At 31.0% G+C, this 13,635-nt stretch overlaps 1 protein-coding gene across 2 annotated transcripts; it reads right to left on the reverse strand.

The window, feature by feature from the left end:
- Positions 1 to 1,024: 1,024 nt before the first annotated feature.
- Positions 1,025 to 13,085, reverse strand: LOC143046281 (SPRY domain-containing SOCS box protein 3-like). Of its 2 annotated transcripts, none has more exons than XM_076219369.1 (5): positions 12,931 to 13,085; positions 10,516 to 10,679; positions 9,846 to 10,016; positions 7,085 to 7,234; positions 1,025 to 2,344 (listed from the first exon to the last, which is right to left on the reverse strand). In XM_076219369.1, the coding sequence occupies exons 3-5, from the start codon at positions 9,997 to 9,999 to the stop codon at positions 1,944 to 1,946; spliced, it is 705 nt and encodes a 234-aa protein (XP_076075484.1). In that variant the 5' UTR covers positions 10,000 to 10,016; positions 10,516 to 10,679; positions 12,931 to 13,085; the 3' UTR covers positions 1,025 to 1,943. The 2 variants fall into 2 exon arrangements, with proteins under 2 accessions (XP_076075484.1, XP_076075485.1); XM_076219370.1 differs by lacking the exon at positions 12,931 to 13,085 and adding an exon at positions 12,718 to 12,871.
- Between the last annotated feature and the right edge of the window lie 550 nt (positions 13,086 to 13,635).

Here is a 13,635-nt window from a genome sequence, read left to right on the forward strand (position 1 = left end):
GATGTTGAAGGCTGTAAGGTGACCTATATCATATATATATGTATGATTGCTGATGTTGAAGGCTGTAAGGTGACCTATATAATATATATATGTATGATTGCTGATGTTGAAGGCTGTAAGGTGACCTATATAATATATATATGTATGATTGCTGATGTTGAAGGCTGTAAGGTGACCTATATAATATATATATGTATGATTGCTGATGTTGAAGGCTGTAAGGTGACCTATATAATATATATATATGTATGATTGCTGATGTTGAAGGCTGTAAGGTGACCTATATAATATATATATGTATGATTGCTGATGTTGAAGGCTGTAAGGTGACCTATATCATATATATATGTATGATTGCTGATGTTGAAGGCTGTAAGGTGACCTATATAATATATATATGTATGATTGCTGATGTTGAAGGCTGTAAGGTGACCTATATAATATATATATGTATGATTGCTGATGTTGAAGGCTGTAAGGTGACCTATATAATATATATATATGTATGATTGCTGATGTTGAAGGCTGTAAGGTGACCTATATAATATATATATGTATGATTGCTGATGTTGAAGGCTGTAAGGTGACCTATATCATATATATATGTATGATTGCTGATGTTGAAGGCGGTAAGGTGACCTATATAATATATATATGTATGATATTAGTTTCATGATTGATTGATGCATTATCTTGTTCTTAGGAGATCATGATATTACAAAAAGATATCCGAGTCAGGAGCCTGTAATTCAGTGGTTGTCGTGTGTTTATGTTTTACATATTTGTTTTTCGTTCATTTTTTTACATAAATAAGGATGTTAGTTTTCTTGTTTGAATTGTTTTACTTTGTCTTATCGAGGCCTTTTATAGCTGACTATGCGGTATGGGCTTTGCTCATTGTTGAAGGTCGTACGGTGACCTATAGTTGTTAATGTCTGTGTCATTTTGGTTTCTTGTGGATAGTTGTCTCATTGGCAATCATACCACATCTTCTTTTTTATATCCAAAAACTGACAAAAGCATATAACAAATAGATTTTATTATTCAAAATTATAATTAAGCGATTAGAAAATAATATAACAAATATGGTCGTATAAATTAACTATACAAATGCTATTTCTGTCAATAAAACATAAATTAAATGTTCAATCAGAGTCCTGAACTGTAATTCACACCTGTACAGGAAACAACCACACAACTTTTCTTCCTCATCCATAAAAATAATAAAGCTTTCTGATTTCACTATCTGACACCTGTATAGTACAAACACATGACTATCACCATTACATTGTATGACAGAGTGGCTTCTCTTTGCTATATATATATATAAAATTATATATTACATCATTTTTTGTTTTACTCATCAACTATAATAAGTTTTGAACAATTAGGTTAAAAACAATATTCTGATTTTTTGAAATTACAAATCCATTATCGGACTTTGATGATTTCCAATATATGATTTCTATTTCTTATCGTATTGGTCAACACTATTTAGTACATAGATTTTACAACCTTACTTTGGTATGTAGCATAAACAGTACCATTCACAAAACTATCAATAACACAATTACACATCCATATATGCCTTCATCATTATCATTAACATTATTAGTACAACAAAGCACTATTGAACAATAACCTGACCAATTAATTGCACATGTCCACTTCACCATGCATTCAACACTTAATTAACACATGATTGCTTTTGAAACCTCACTCTTACAGAACAAATATTCTACCCATAAAATGTAGATACTATAAGTATCAAATAAACTATTACTTACAAGAAGTAAATAAAATATTTTGTAAAAACAAATAAAATACATATACCATTAAATGGTAAACAGCTGCCTGAGTTATTGTTTTGTCATTTCAATGTTAGAACAAAGCACTTAAGTGTGAATTCATAATGCCCAAGTTATCGCTCTGTCATTTCAATGTTAGTATAAAGCACTTAAGTGTGATTTCATAATCTTGGGCAAAGGGAGACAATCCACACAGTCATTATAAGCCTCATTATATGCCAGTCGACGTTTGATAGCCTGGAAGCACTTTTCTTGTAAAGACAGGTACCTGCATCCTCTGGTTCCAAGGCCTAGCTCTGATTCTGATGCTGTGGAGCTGACAATTGGATATAAAGGTTCTCCAACTTGGTCCAGTCCAGTGAAGGCTACGCCCAAGCTCTGACCATTACAGTAAAAGGCTAAAGTCCCTGAGTACAAGTCTAACTGGCAAGTTATGATGGTGGTCTTGTCAAAGAATGGTTGGCAGAATTTCTTACTCTGACCATTGTGCCAGATTTTCCCTTTGTATGATAATCCCCAGCTTTGTGAATCCATACCTGTAACAAGAAATTAAAAAGTAACACATATTTTTCCAATACATGATCATCCATTTATATCCTAGAGAGCTGATAATACATAAGAGGCATCATTATAGGGGTTAAAATTAACAGTAGTAAAGCATATGACTAAATAAGGATTAAATTGATCTCTTTGCCAGCTGTCTAAAACAAGTCAAACATTTAATAATCTATATACAAGTTAATAACTTTGTAAGAAAATATACAAGTCAAAAGAACCATTGGTGCTTCAATCAAGCCAATTTTCAACTTGTCAAGACAATTTTCTGATCCAATTTTCCATATTTTATTTTATTATACAATCTCTTGTAAACATTTTACGACAGCCATTAGAACTTGGGATAAGATGGTTTTAAGCTGATAGATGGAGGATTTCTGAACAATGTTGCACAATTCTTTTGGATATTTCAATAGAAGGTGAACTTATTTTTCACACCTGTTTTATAAATTTGTATTCTACAGTCTACCACTGCATTGAGTGTGATGCATATTTCTCCTTTCTAGACTGTTAAATTTTCAATGTAAAATGCAATTCCGAGTGGAGAAATATTGTACTGAACATGATTTAGTGGTAGATTCGAATTCTGTTTCTTTATGTTGCATTTCTGTAAAAATAGACAATGTAATTTCCCATACTTTATACCTAAATTCTGACAGAATTGGAATAATAGTCGTTGTAAAAATTGTGGAAATAAACTTTGATATCAATACACAGCATGTACTTAATTGATTTCAATTCATACACATACAAAAGATACTCTTAAATACTTCCATTTTTCTTACCAGCAGTTTAATTTGGAATTTTACTTTTTCACATTATTCATATAAAAATACTAATTTATAAAATTTTGCATTTAATAAAACATTGTTATTATTTCTGAATTTATACATGGCCAGTTGATTCAAAAAATTCTGTCTTGTCAAATTTATTGTATACCTCTTCTTGATGCTCATTTTTTACTTTCTGAATATTCTCTATACACAATGAAAATTTTCAATAAAATATCCAGAAAATATTGAATTTGAAGGAGAAAAAAAACTCAAAACATTTAAGGGAAAAAACTGTTGCAAGGAGTCATTGTCCAAATAATACCAGTAGAACTGAACATTTTGAGGTGAAAACTTTTTGTATATATTTTAAAGTTCAATTACAATGTATAATCTGAAATCTTTCCAACTCTATTGGTGTTATAGTTTTGCATAAGAGGCCTGTTTTTGTAAAAGAGGCCATGTTTTTGCAAAGGATAATTATGGTAGAGTTAAATCAAAATTAGCTAAACAGTTTAAAAGATTAAATTAAAAAAATAGGACAATCATATCTGAAATGAGGGCAGAAGATCATCTTCAATCAAAATATATAAAAGGGGAATGTGACAATGGGACAAAGATGATGCCCCCGCTTGCATATCATATAAAGTTAATTACAGCAAAAATGAACTAATCAGATACCAGGATTGATATTTTGTATTTGCACCAGATACATGTTTTGTCTACAAAAAACTCATCAGTGATGCTTAAATACATTTAAAAAAAAGATCAAATAAAGAACAAAGTTGAAAATGATTGAGAACAAAAAATTCCTAAAAGTTTTGCCAAATATAGCTTAGGGATTCAAGAGTTAGAAAAGTCTAAGTCCACTTGTATTTTTGTCCATCTGATGAGTTAAGCCTTTTTCAATTGATTTTTATAGTTTGTTCTTATGTTGTACTGTTATACCCCTGTCCCAGGTTAGGGGGAGGGTTGGGATCCCGCTAACATGTTTAACCCTGCCACATTATTTATGTATGTGCCTGTCCCAAGTCAGGCCAACCTTAAAAATATGTTTGTTTGCAGTTTTCCGACTGTACCTTCAGACTGAAGGGTCGGTAGGTAGGAAAAATATTTTATTTTATCAGCCAAAATACAGTTTAAACAAGCAGTTACACTAAACCAAGTTTCTTGTGAAGAAAAAAAACAACATTTTAAAACAACAAACACTGGACATGCTGAAAACCAACATCAAATGAACAGGCATTTTCAGATAAAAAACTTTTTAACCAAAACTGAAACTTTAACATAGTGTCATTATCCAATTTATGACATAAAATATGGTATAATTATTAGATACTGGAACACTTATAAACAAGGAACGTCATTATGACTAGAACTGTTTTAAAGAAATATATTCAGACATGTATGCTTCTTGACTAGAATGTTTTCATGAGTAGATTATTTTCATCAGAAAAATGTAGATATTAAAGATTTATAAGACAATGTATTAAAGAGTGTATTTTTAATAAAAAAAAAATAACCATTGAATCTTCCTCAATTGAAAAAAGGCAACTTGAAAAAAAGTATTAAGACATTCGACTGTTTTCATATTTCTAACAATATTTAATTATATGTGATAAGGTTATATTTTTGCCAGACTTTAATGAAAACCAAAGAAATCTAAAGTTTGGGGTGAAATCCATAGCACCCCATTAAAAGTAAATGGTCTGTACTGAAATGTTTTTAATGCATAAAAAAAATTGGCAGCATAGCTCCTAAGGACATGTTTTAATTGAATTCACACAGGCCACACAGTTTGGGTATATTTAATATTGTAAGAAAGAGAATAATTGCAATGAGTGGGGCAGCCCCCCTTATCCTAAAGGAGCATACTCATTGCAATCGAAGATAGATTTAATATAGAGAGAGTATATTTATTTTTCAAGCTAACCATTCATTTTCTCTACATCTTTGTGTAGTTAGGGTTGCTTCTTATTGATTTGGTATGATCTACATCCATAAACATTTCAATTGAGCCCTTCCTCCGTACAGGCGTGTTTACAGATATCCATGAAGATTTAAGTCACGGAGGAGTGGTTTCATCTTTGTCATCTTCACAACGATTTGTAGAAAATATGCCATACTTCAAGCTGCTGTCGAATTATTTAACCACTGAAATTGGTTCCATAAAGTCAGGCTCCACAGATTCTGTACCCGATTTGTTTGAGACAGAATGGTTATCGTGTCAGTTATGAATATCCGCTGCATCATCGTCAATGATATCATCTGCCTGAATCTGTATAAACAGTTTACTAATAAACTTTTTTGTTTGTTATTTGTCTTAAAATTGACACGAGACGACAGCGTAAAGTACTCCTCCGTGACTTCATGGATACCTGTAAACAATTTCCATGTGCTTTATCATTAAATGGTCACATGAACGCTTGACGGGAAGCTAAGAAAAACCGAACTTGAACAATCGGAACTACTCGGCTTTTCTGGTTGCACGAAGAAATTGTATTGCATAGCGAGAATGGCCGAGTAGTTACGATTGCGAACTTGAAATGCGTAATTGACCCAGACTTTAAATCATTTCCGGAAAGGACCCAAAGTTCCGGATCGCGTCAATAGAAGTATTAAAAAAAATTTCTTCAAATTTAAAGCAATAAAATTTTCACAGTCGGGAGGATTTTCAAGGGTCGGTCGGTAAACTGCAAACAAACAATATTTTAATTTAAGCCTCAGGAGCCTGTAATTCAGTGGTTGTCGTTTGTTTATATGTTACATATTTGTTTTTCGTTCATTTTTTTACATAAATAAGGGCATTAATTTTCTCGTTTGAATTGTTTTACATTGTCTTATCGGAGCCTTTTATAGCTTACTATGCGGTATGGGCTCTGCTCATTGTTGAAGGCCGTACGGTGACCTATAGTTGTTAATGTCTGTGTCATTTTGGTCTTTTGTGGATAGTTGTCTCATTGGCAATCATACCACATCTTCTTTTTTATAAGTCTTAAAAAAATTCAAAGTTTTGCAAACAGTAAAAGTGACGCTACCCAAATTAGTACTTGATCTGAGTTTTGTTAATATATATATTGTGTATAAGTCTAGATCTCATAACACTTGGTTGAAAAAATCAGCCAGTTTTTTATTTTAAACAGGCACAAATCTAGAACTGTTCAAGTAACACACCAAAATTCATACTTGATCTGTATTTTGCGGTTCTAAGCATTGAACATAAGTTTCATAACATTTGGGTAATTGGCATTCCCTACCGGTTGAAAATTCATTCTTTTGAAAAAAAATCTAACTTGATCTATAATTTGTCATGGTGTAAACAATTTAACAAATATCAAGTAATTTTTTCAAGCATGACTGTGAAAAAGTGTTTGAAAACAGATTATTTAACCAAATCTTGTATGTTCAAGGACCAAAACTCTGCACAAAATGATCAAACTGGTACAAAATTCTAACTTAATCTGAAATACTACTGTATTGTGTACCAACTATCAAATTACTATCTTCAAGCATGACGAAAAAAAGCGTGGAAAACTGATTATTTCAGTTAATTTTCTAAGTCAAAGGACCATAACTCTGCACAAAATCATCGAACCTGAACAAAATTTGAACTTGATCTGTAATTTGTCATGATTAACAATATATAAAATATCAAATCAATATTTTCATGCACAAGGAAAAAGACTTCAGCAAACTGATTTGCAACACTGATGTGTGGACAGACAGATGGACAGAAAAGCAAAAGTCCCCTTAGATTTCGTCAGTAGGGAACTAAAAAGGGGCATTACTCAAGACAGTTAAAGCTATACCACCCAATTTCAAACTTGATCTATATTTTGTGGAAATAAGCTTTGTGTATAAGTTTCATAACATTTGGTTGTGGCAAACTAACGTTTAAGAACAGAAACGAGAAATTCAGCAATTGTAACAAATCTGTTCTATTTGTTTTACCTATAAGATCAACATAACTATAGTTCCCCTTGTGTAATAGTGCCCTCTCTGTGCCAACACCAACCATTACTGAGGTACCATTTGGGGGCTCTAGGAAGTGTACATCCCATACATGTATTCCACTTGTAAACCCTTTAGTTCCTCTTACACCTGTTAAGAAAAACAAAGAACACTTATTAGTTACAACATTGAAATAAATTCATTGAAATCATTTTGAACTCACATACATCTTTTTGTAAGTTCTTAATTTTACCAATGTTATTTCTTTATAAGTATTTTTTTCTTTTAATACTTGGTATCACTGACTTTAATTCAGGCACATAACCATGATAAAAGCAACCATGACCTAAATAACCTCAAACAAACACAACCAACAGATAACACATACAACAAAAGCTGTTAGGAACTGATCATGAATCATGTGTCTGTGGACACCAATAACTAATAATTGCATGTTTGTTACATGTCCAGTGGCAAATATTTCATGCACGTTCAGGACGATGGACATCAATATATTTTACTGACATATTCTTAGGTCTTAGTAGGTTATTAGATAAGATAAACACATTCCAACAGATTATATATACGGAATAAGACAAAATAATATGAATGTTTATTGGTTGTGGAATTTGTTTCTCCTAAACTGAAACAATAAGCACACGAAGATCTGCATGTGTTGATATAAGATATACTGGTTATGTCAATGTAATGCAGACTTATTGAAAGAATGAAATCACCAGACTTGAATGCAATCATATAAAAATAAAAACAGACACAAAGAAAAAATCAGTGATACCAAGATTTGATTTAAGTCCATTGTTCCTACAACAATAATTTATACAATATATTTTATACAATTCCTTTAGTCACTGTATCTTCTCACCATCACGGCCATCATAGTCAGATTTTTTAAGCATAATTTTCACAGAAAGTATTCTTCAGATTAATTCAGGGACTCCTTTGTCATTTTATTATTTCATCATAATTATTACTGTAATTTAAATATATACATGTAACTCTATGATCATTATGATAATGGACGCTAAGTGAGGATATGTTTTACAAGGCCAAAATGCCATGCAAAACGTTTAAAACACAATAGTTACGATAGACTGTGCCATTTAAAATGGCTGTTGGTTTACCTCCACTCAAACATCTTTTCTCTCGAGTTGTCTCCCCTGAGCACCTGTAACACAAACCATTAATAATACATGTTCAAAACACACGTTTAAAACGTGTTGTATAAAAATCAATGTAATCAAAATCCTTCAGAAGGACCAATATTTACTCAAATTCAAAAAATTTGTTGGCCATTACTTTTTTTTTAATCAAGTTAATAATTTTATTTATTTCAGCATAGAAATTTTATTCAGAAAATCAATATGAAACAAAAATGTATTGATACGATGAAATCTTAAATTCAAGTATTAAAAAATCAAAATCCAAAAAGCAATCAGAATAACACATAGCTGAGAAGGTGATAGCGCAGATTGGAATTGTTTCCCAGAGAAAAGCACTGTAATTCCAGGCATACAAAGATTTTTTGTAAGATTACTTCAAGGGTACCAGGTGGCTTTTATAGCACCCTCTCAGCTTTGTGCTATGTAACTGAAAATGCTGAATCTACTGTTATCAACTTATTTTATATTATCTTTTTATATTATTCAAAATTAGAAACATTTTCTTTTAAATTTTTAATTGCTCTGTATTAGATGGGGAGATTACAAAAATGTTATCCCCTTGAGTTTAAGAGTATTTACCCATAGAAACACTGGAATTTTAACATTTATATTGAAGTTTAATAAAACTGAAAATCCAAATCAGGATTTAAGAAATTTATTATTCAATAATGTAGTTTTAAAATATTGATATACATGTAGGTAAAAAAACACAGCACTGTAACAGATATATATATATGAACATTACAAATTTACAAAATATTAAAAATAAAATAAGACATGTTAGGGTTTGAAATACATAATTTATCTGAAGTATTTACATATAAATTAAGTAACAAAATTATATACTTATTAATATTGAAATATCTAAACAGTACAATGTTTTATGCTTTTTCTCAGAAGTAGACTTCAGGACAAATACATTTATATTTTCCTTCAATATTGAATAATTTTGATAGTACAATTGCATTTAATACAAGAATCACCATACTCAATAAACCAGATGTCACATCAAAATCATTCAAGAGGAACTTGCATGTAAAAAAATATATGCTAAATTCCCATACTTCTGCAAAAAGTATCAATTTAAAACTTTTATTCAGTTTGGTCAACTACTCATCAGAACTAATATGAGGTTGTACAAAAGGTCTCAAAAAGATCAGAGAAATTCAAAGAAGACAAATTAACAATTTTACTTGAGCTTTTAGTTGATAGATATGTATGATCAAAGGAAAATATAAATTCCAGAGCATTCCATCGTCTTCTACTCTGAGAAAAGTCAAAGCGCTTACTTAAAAAATTGATTAAGTTTTATATGTACATTGTACAAGTATGTTTTAACAGTATTTTTGTTTTATCTTTCCAAATTTATCTGATGGTTGATCAGTTTTAAAATCTCATTATTGAGAGATGATTGAGTACTTGCTGACATTCCTACAAAATATATCTTTATTTTATGCATGCATGGCAAAATACTAAAGCAATTTCCAGTGCTGTGTTTTTTTATAAACAGCATTTTATTTGAAATGAACAGATAGAATGCATAAAACATAAATATAAGAGTTTTGAATAGATGATATTACCTGCAGTGCCTGTACTTTGGTAGACTGGATCTGTATAGAAGTAGACATTCTCCTGGTCTGTAGAGAGCAGTACCTCGGGGGACTTGTTTAACTGGTCCCACACCCAGTTATCAGGATTATAATCAATAGAAGTCCAAGCAAAATTTTCAGGCATCTGACCAACCGTTATTGCTAAAATAAAACAAGTCTGTTAATACAGCTGGTCATTAAATCTGTTATAATGGTCAGTAGATAATTGGACACCATGCTATTTTTCTTCATCATCTGATGTTACACTCCACACTAACTAATTATCACATGTCTGAGATTTACATGTGTCAAAAAAACTACTTCTATGTTGTCCAAACAAGATATACACAATAACAGACTACCACCACTTCTCAATCATAGGGAGAAGTGCCTCCTTGTTTTGAAACAGATAAGGAAAAGTGGTAAGACTTAAAACAGAAAGGTTTGTTTGATGAGGCATTATACTTGGTTTTAACAATGATATATGTCGTCCCTGTATCCCATTTATTCAATTCTTTTTTGTATTATCCACATCAAATCATGCCTGGGATTTATGCCATTACAGTATCAGTTGTATCACTTAATGTCTTAATTTGTCATTTACTAACAGTTGACAACTTACCCATATTGTAGATGACTATGAATAACTTACTGAACTTACCTTGACGACCAAGGGAAACTTGGTTAATTCTGTGTTCTTGACTCAAATGCCTAACAAGGATATGTCCACTTCTGTTAAATCTCAATAAACTAATTGTGTGCTTAAACAAGCGTTTAAGTCTCAATGGCCTATTTCATCTGTATATTAATTTTATCTCTTAAATGCTGAAAAAATAGGGTACATTGGTAGGCAAATAAGCACAATATCATTATATTTAATAATAATTTAAAAAACATGTTTTAGCTGGCCAATACTATGGAATCAGTCCGACTTTAACCGTGCTTTTTCCATAATGGGATATAAAGTGTATGGGTAGGCACTAAAAATTAGGGTAGGTAGGCCCAGGGTAGCACAAACACATGTATTTTTTTGCCTAATTACAATGTACATGCCGTCTTGAAAGGTGTTTTTTGTTTTGTTTGGCGAGTCTTTAAGACATTTGACCTACAAATATACAATATCTAAGGCCACAATTAAAAATATTTTGGTTTGCCCAAACCCTACCCAAGGTTGAAACAGTGGGTAGGTAGGTAGGCATTTTCTTTTTTCTTTATTTTTAAAGAAATTTAAGTATCGGGTGTTTATTAGTCTTCATGCCTATCTGATTAAAAAAAAACTTCTTCAAATCAGGACAATAAAAGAATTTGAGTAGGCAGCTTTTTTCTGGGTAGGTAGGGTTTGGGCAAACAAACCTATTCTTTTTTATGGCCTAACTCTGTAAAATTTAATGGACATGAATTTTTCTAATATTAGATTTATATTATTCAGAAATTTGATTCTGACAAATTCTGCAGAGTTCAATATTTTTACTTGTACCAAGTCAGGGAAATGGCAGTTGTTATCTTAAATGTCTTATAGTTTGTTTCTGCATGTGTTGCATTGTCATTTGTTTACAAAAAAAAAAAAAAAAAAAAAAAAAAAAAAAAAAAAAAAACCAAGTGTTATAGAAGCCTGTGATGTTACCTGAAAAAAAATACAATTAATTATTATTATATACACCAACCTGAACCAGAAGATCAAACTATAAAGACCTGGTTGATTACGTAACTTTAATTAATCAATACAATAAAATACAATACAATATTTTATTTTCCAAATTAAAGGGCCCATAAAGAGCATAACATTAATTACATCATGACATAAACATTACAGAGTGATTAAAGAAACATAAAATAATAATTCAAATGCACGAGGAAAGAATCAGTGGTCAAGGGGAGATAATTTTGATATCTTTTAGAGTATTTAAGTTAACTAATTAATTTTCTGATTTTCTAAGTTGCAAGCCTTTATCGAGATATGCACATAAAATAGATAAAAATATGCTATCTTCATTAATCATGATCCATGAAAAAAGATCTTTTCTGTTTGAATTATCTAAACTGGGGTATTTTTTTATATAATCAGTCACATCTGTTCTGAGGTTATTGTAAAGAGGGCATTCCAGGAGAAAGTGCATTTGATTTGATTTAATTAAGTGATTACAAGTGGCATTACCTTAGTTCACAATCATCAGACAATTGTTGAATAAACAAACCAATTATAGACTAATAATTTGATTAATCAAGTCATTATGATGAGTTAAATTTTATAGGTTCAGGTGGACTGTAAATATTTATTTAGATATTCTGTGTATGAACTAAAAAAAATAAAATCGCCATGACATTCAAAGTTAAAGTTATCATCATGATAATGGAAAAAAACTTCATATTTTAAAATATGTTGAAGCTGCTATACAACCAGCGACACAATAACACTCATTTTCGTATCGATTTAAAATAGTTCTTTAACTGGTACTCCAATACTTCACTTACCTGTTGTCATCCATCTCGGACACATTTTGCAAATTCAATTTATACTGTTAAATGTGTCGCAAATTCCTCCAAAATCAATATAGTTATTTCATATTTTATTATGGGGCCGGATCGATCGATTTGGGGCCAGATTGGGGCCAGATCGACGTGGGCCATATCAATTTGGGCTGGATTGACTTTGGGCCAGATTGACTTGGGGCCTGATCGGTTTGGGGCTGGAATGACCGGATACTGGGAAAGCACATTCATATTCCGGCAATTTCGAAAAAAGAACAATTAAGATGACTGTTTATTACACAATAAAATGTTTATTAAAGTTTGTTTATTTATTTTTATCATATGTCAAAAAGTCTTTCCATGTTACACATACATCTAAATTAATAATTCTTACCTTTCGTTATTATATAATCCCTTAATACAAACAAATATGTTATACTGTCATCTCGAGACTGTTATATCAAGAGCCGTAGGCAGAAAAATTATAACCTTATCACCAAAAACTGGATATTACTGGTTAACTCGGGTTATATTTCTCCAAACGACTGTCATCCAGCCTTAACTAGAAAATAAAATAAAGTTATAAAATCTTTACAAAGAATTATACCTTTAAGATTACTGTGGTGCTGTTTCGCTGTCCGACCAGTCTGACCAATATGCTCTGCAATCAATATGTTTGTTTACAACTATGCCAATGTTTAGGGTGAAGGTCAACAACGTAATGAATAACGGAAAGACTTCGGCAGTAATCGCTAACGGGGTCCTTTCTCTATTCTTCAATATATTAAATATTGTCTTTTTTTTTTTATTTTAGCACCCTTTTTATTATTTATTCTTTGAATTTTTCTCTCTATTTTTTACACTTTTCTGTCTTTATTCTGTTCTCTTGCCCATTAATATTATAATATCTAGTTAGTCTGTAAACCCCAACATACCCTCCTCATATGACGAGTTGTTTTTCTCAAAACGTTTTAAATAACACGTAAGGTCGTCCTTTTACTGGGTCTAATGACCTAATTATTAGTTGGAGCATCGTCATAAAAAAAAAAAAAAAAAAAAAAAAATAAAATAATAGAGTAATAAAGGTCTTTATAAATTTAATGAATTTTGAACTACAAATACAAATATTTTTATTGGCACAAACTCATTAACAGTAAATGGTTAAGACCTATGACATTACATACAACTATAATAATTGACATGGTAGAATGAAAGGTTCCATGATAACATATCATGCTAAATTATGAAAAGTTACAAAATGATGTATCATATAAGTTCACTATTTCTTATATTTAGACACTCTGATATGAAA

The sequence above is a fragment of the Mytilus galloprovincialis genome, chromosome 9 (genome assembly GCF_965363235.1).
Source record: "Mytilus galloprovincialis chromosome 9, xbMytGall1.hap1.1, whole genome shotgun sequence".
In the NCBI taxonomy this organism is placed as follows: domain Eukaryota; kingdom Metazoa; phylum Mollusca; class Bivalvia; order Mytilida; family Mytilidae; genus Mytilus; species Mytilus galloprovincialis.